Source organism: Gymnogyps californianus, chromosome Z, assembly GCF_018139145.2.
Source record: "Gymnogyps californianus isolate 813 chromosome Z, ASM1813914v2, whole genome shotgun sequence".
In the NCBI taxonomy this organism is placed as follows: domain Eukaryota; kingdom Metazoa; phylum Chordata; class Aves; order Accipitriformes; family Cathartidae; genus Gymnogyps; species Gymnogyps californianus.
The window spans coordinates 16,838,300-16,844,299 of record NC_059500.1 but is presented as its reverse complement, the minus strand read 5'-3'; the positions used below and the strand labels follow the sequence as shown (position 1 = coordinate 16,844,299).

Sequence of the window (6,000 nt, the reverse complement as noted above, 5' to 3'; positions counted from 1 at the left end):
AAATGCCCAGAGTTAGGAAAAATGGCTTTCAGTGATTTATTTACACATGCGGGCACCCTGATGAACGTCACTTAAAAGGTAGGTCGTATGAAGGTGGAATATTGCAAATCAGTTGCCTGGCGTCTGCAGCTAAAGGATGACTCAAGATGAGCTCTTCTCCTTTTTAACAACAGCTAGTGCAAAAGACTGACGTTATATATACATACACACACACACATATATACGCACACACATATATGTGTTAAGGGTTTGGGGTTTTTTGCCGTTACAGAAGCATTAAAAACATTTAAATTTATAATCAAGAGCTTAATCATTGACAGCCCACACCTTATTTCTATTTTAAATCCTAAGTAGTAGTTAAGGGGACACTGGTGAAATTGGAGAAAGAATGCAAAACGCGCATCATTCTCGTGAAGGTGATGAATACAAGCAGATCAGCATTGTGGAAAACCTCTGAGTACCTGTAATACAAGGCAAGCCCTAGAAGGTCAAGAGTAAGAATATCATTTCCATCATTCTATCAATCAAGTATCCCGTCTTCCTCTGACGGGTTTTAGTTTAAGGCCTGGCAGTGTCAAGTGACATGGTAGGAGGATAATACCTCCCCTAGCAAACTAAAGACAATCCTCTGGCAAAGGGGTGGCAAATAGGTTCAGCTACCCTGAGGAAGCCCATATTGACATACTATCTGTTTTTATTTAAGAAAAAAATACTACCATTCAGGCTTTCTGTACGGTACCTCTTCTGCGTGCGAGAGAATTTCTCTTTGAAAGGAGTGCAATTTTACTGCGAAAATCTGATAAAGCATTTCTTCCCATCCAAGGATTTTCTGAGTAAGGAAGCTCCAGTTGTTAGTCACAGCCTTGCATTAAATATTTGCTGGTCAGTCACAAACAGAGAAGCTTCTTGAAAAGTCTGGTGTCTATGGAAGAGCTGTCCAGAGAAGAGTCCTTTCCAGCAGAAGCCACGTTGTCAGGTAGGAGGAAGGTAGTATAAACAACACTAGTGCAAAACACAAAGCTAAAAAAAAAAAGCTTTAAAATAGTCATATAATAGTTAAGAGCTAAGATCTAGTTCACAAAAATGAATGAAAGCTTGGCTATTGACAGATAAGAGATGAGAAATTAATCTGAAATACGCTTCATGTAAAGATGCATCTCAGAAATATTTTCTCTAAGGATTTGGAAAAATGTTTGATTCAAATAAACCCAGAAAAGATTCCTCTGCGAGGAATGAAAAATGTTTTAACTACATAAGCTTACAAATCTGAAAATGAACCGGAGGGGAAAAAAGTGAAACAAAAAATAGAGGACGTGGAAAAATTTCTGAAATTGTGAGCTCCTTTCACAAATAGCCAGAAGAACTCTCTGTAGGTCAGAGTACCAAATGTTTCAAAATTCCTATTTATCCTTCGGCAGCAGCACTAACTAAATCCTCACAGGGGGAACAATGTGGAAAATTTTCAATGTCTTTACTTTGACTATCACATGGTCTATGCATTAAGCAGAAAAACAAAAGTTGGCAAAAGCAGGTGAAATAACAGTTCCAGATTTGTACTAGCTAAGCTGTCTAACTTGGGAATACTAAAGAATACTCGACTTCATAGCAAAAAAAAATGCTGCATGTTCCATTCTCTCAGTTTCTTCAGTGGAAATGAGAAAGTGGCAGTTTTCTACTTAAACTCCACCTGAAATTTCCTGAAGCCTCAAACAAAGTTAATTTGGAAGAATAAATATTCTTTTCAAGAGGTATGGAGAGGGCAATTCTGTTTTCAAAAGCATTTACAAAATAGTAAGTGTTACTTGATGCTTATTCAATGCAATACGAACAATATACATGAAGTATCTTTCCCTTCCCTTAAGAAATACATTAAAATTCCTTGGATTGTATCAGATTTTCTACTTCAAAAGTAATTTCTCTTTCTCTTTTTCTCTCTCAAATGCTCTCAAAAGGCACTAATGATAGTTACTATGGATCAAACAGAGCATGTGGTGTGATTCCAAGTTTATCCTATGGGATATGTCTTAACATTCTAGTCAAAGGAAAAGAATGCTTGGTTTACATCAAATCCAAATTTCTAAAGTAACACAGGACCTCTCAGACTAGTCCTGAGATGTGTTGTCCTTGATACAGTATTATTGTATTTTCATATACAGTATTAACTGCATACTTTTTTGGAGAAAAAAAACTTTACAGGAATTCTTAAATATCCCAATGATACTTTTATTATTCATTTAAACAGACTTGTACATCACACAGAGCTTAAGAGCATGATTATAAAAACCAATCGCTACCCCCCTGTATTTTTTTTAAAAGACAGAAGAGTTTAAGAGCTGAGCAACTTACACAGAGGTGATAGCACTTAGATTTTCTGAGGTCTTGACAATACTAAGTATCTCATAGATCTAATTCTCGAAGCAGAGAATCACAAATGTCACCAGGCACAGAAGCCCTATTAAAGTATCCTCATTTATCTTTCCAGAGTGCCTTTCTTTATCACGTTACTTGATACACTCACATTTACAGTTCTGAGCTGCCCAATCTCCTCAGCCCATTCTGTACTTCTCACAACACACACAGCAACTGCAGAGACGCCTTTTCCCAAAACAAAGTCAGACCGTCAGGGAAAGTATATCAGATTGTGTAAGTATCTTCTCAGCATCTATATGTAAACAGAAGTCATTGGATCTTCAGTAAAGGCAGTTTTTCCTTCAGAATAATAATGAACAGCTTTTGTGAGAAATGTAAAGAGCCAATATGTTCAACACAATACCCCCATGTAATTCCTTCAGAGATTAAACTACAACATTAATGCTTGCTACAACAGTATTTATATACAGTCAATCGGCTCCATGAATAGGAAATAACATGATTTATTGCAAAGAGCAGATTTCAGACAAACAGGTATTTAGAAGTCCAGTTTGTTATGATTTTATTTAAACAAAAGAGTTTAATGTTTTCATGCAACATTTGCACTTCAGTCTTAAATAATCATGACAAACAGCAGAAGTAGTTAAGGAATGCACTACTTATAGACCTTAGTGAATATACAAAAAAACTCAGCATTATAGGTTATACAAAGTAAAGAACATCTTAAATACTTTCTCAAAATACTGCAGCAGCCGAGACACAGTGATATGCCTTACAAGGGCATAGGAATGTAATTTAGAAATCACACGGGAACTACCCATTTCCTTTAATTTCACAAACAAGACAAAAGCAACATTCAACTCCACACACTGATTTTTCAAATTATGTCTATACAGTACCTTGAGTTTTATCCAAATAGTAAAAGTTAGACATCGTTTATTTAGTAAACCATTATGCGGTAAATCTCTATTACATTTCTTCCTTGGTTTTACCTGGAGTAGCCACGTTATTTAAAAGAGGGCAGGTTTGGCACTTTTATACTGATGTCACCAATATTAATATTTCTTGGGATCTCTGGCAGATTCATATTCTTTACAGCTGAAACAGCCCGGGCTGGAGCTCCTGCTAAACCAGCCTGTGTATAAAGTGAGGAAAAATGCAAGTCAGGCAAAATTGATCACAAGAAGATTCACTAGCAATATACACAGACAACTAACTTTTCAAGTATTTCCATGGTTACACAATTAGAAAGACCAGATGGTAATTGTGTTTGGAATGAAATGGGTTATTTGGAAATATTAAACCAGAAAGAGAAAACAGTTCACACATTCCTTTTTATATGGTAAAACATGTGATGTCAACTTGATGGAAAAGTATGCAGGGAGGAATAGGAGGCTTATCCAAGCGTGTGTAATGTGTAGGTTATAGAACAATCTTGAGGTGTTTGAAGTCCAATGTGCTGTCTCTTTCCTATTCTAAAAGTTCACATGGTTCACAGTTGCCTAACATTGGTTACAGGTTCAGAATACGTAACCTCAAAGCAACAAGCTACTGAATGTCAGCTGAACCATGTTACTTATCTAAACCAATATATAAGGTATTTCAAGGTGGCTTAGCCTAAAATAAAAAGGATAAACACCTTGCATTTGTGGGTGATGAGAGCAGGCAGAAAGATTATTTCTACAGACCAACTGGAGTAATCTGTTGTCCCACAGTATCTAATTATATGCTAACATATCTGCAGCCCCCAGGCACACTGGAACATTACATAATAACCTGGCTATGCCAAATTAAACACTGAAGTACCTATTTTGCATTGAAGTCCTCTACTGCATGTCATCTTTCTTCATTGATAGCCAGAGCCTCTCTGTACAAATATGCAAGTTTTACAATATAGAAGTTCATTACTGACTTCCATTCAGTTCTGCCTTTTAGATAAAATAACTGCCAAGTTTACACACTAGGGTATATTACTGAAATGCTAACAAAGATGATTTACAGCTCAGAGCTCTGAAGAACATGATCTTTCCCTATTGCTTCTGAAGAACACCTCTTCAAAACCTTGTTATTTTAAGGACTATTAAAAAAAGGCCAATAATTCAGTTACTGTATTTGATGCTGTGTAGTAAAGGTACTATTCATGTTAAGTATGGAAATGTTTCTCCTAAAAGTGCAGATTCTCTATGTGTATTTAGAATTAGCTATGTGGTTTACTTCAGCCTTGCCGCAAAAGTGTAAAAATCATTTTTGTTCTTGCTGGGAAAAAAAAAAGCCTGGAAGATTTTAAAAACAGAGCTCTTATTTGCAGAAAAAGACATCAGATTTCAAATTCTGTGAATATGTAAAGAACTTAACTTTTTATTTTGATGTTTTAAAAGTAGGATTAAAAATACTCAAAAAGAATAAAAACCACAAAGTGATTTTCATAACTACTACAGTTTTAGAGTGTGGCATCTTGCAGGCCCAGTAAAAAGGAGCAATCCACAAAAAACAAAGCAACATGCTAAGAACTGGTTAAACAAAAGACTAAACCTGTAGAAATGGAAAGTCTTTCATTATAAGAGTGTCAAAGACTGAAGAAACCAGTGTATTTGCAGATAAAATAATTCTGAGCAAGAAATATAGCCAAACAAAAGAAGAATAACTTCTGGAAAAGTTTGTGTCATATTTGATTATTAAATAGTGTTGGTAAGTGACTACTGCTCAAAGTATAACCTTTTCAGATTCTTGATTTTCACTGAAATTCACTGCAATTACAGAGTATAATTACTGAGGAGTACACCTGACTTCCATGGTGTCCACCTGCACTACTGCACAAAAGGAGACAGACACTCCATATACTCCTCAGATAACAACTCTACTTTTTGAAGGCTGTCCAAAAAAACATTTTTTCCCTTTTACTAACTACTCTCTTATAAAAAATAAAAGTAAGGTCAAATTAACATAAGATTTCCACTTAAAATCCTACCTACTGTTCTCCCTTCAAAAACATAACCCATAGTCAAAATCAAACCGATTAAAGTTTCCGATTTTGAACTAACCCTTTTATATCATGTGGAAATGCTAAAGCATCATAAATCCCTAGATTTTAGTCACATGAGGATTCTCAGTACCAGGAACAGAGACTAGAAAGCCGTGAATCATCTGTTAACATCCCCCCTGCTAAACACTCAAATGTGAGACATGCCAAAGTTGGGAGAGGCATGTGGGGGTAGAGGAGAAAGCTCAGGAAATCTTAAATCTCTAATGCAACCAAATAATTTGCTCTCACTTTGGCCCTGACATAATCCAAATTATCGGTTCTCAGAAGTACAGACTAAGTAAAACTAAAAAGGTGCAAAAAAGTATTTTCGAAGCCTCTTTTTCCTTGGTTTCCCTTAACATCACCAAGTCTATCAGGTCATTTACTTCAGAGGCTGTTTCAACTGCAATACCTTCATGAAGAGGAAAATCTGTATTCTAGTAAATAATCTTAAAATTATTTTTATATTTAAGTATATAAATACTTAAAATCTAGTAGTATTAAGAAATGCAAGTATCCAAAATCTGCTTCCCTGAACCTGCAATATCTTAATGGAGCAGTATTAGACACTGCAATTTCTTGCTATTTATTAAAAAACAGTGCAGAAG

At 35.5% G+C, this 6,000-nt stretch overlaps 1 protein-coding gene across 6 annotated transcripts in view; it reads right to left on the bottom strand.

The window, feature by feature from the left end:
* Positions 1-2,857: 2,857 nt before the first annotated feature.
* AP3S1 (adaptor related protein complex 3 subunit sigma 1) overlaps positions 2,858-6,000 on the bottom strand; it is a 35,642-nt gene continuing 32,499 nt past the window's right edge. For 5 of the 6 annotated variants that reach the window (XM_050912744.1, XM_050912747.1, XM_050912745.1 and 2 more), the window contains one exon: positions 2,858-3,505. In XM_050912744.1, the coding sequence (XP_050768701.1) occupies positions 3,377-3,505 (129 nt within the window). In that variant the 3' untranslated portion in view covers positions 2,858-3,376. Of the gene's footprint in view, positions 3,526-6,000 lie in introns of all 6 variants that reach the window. The other variant, XM_050912743.1, reaches the window with a different exon arrangement.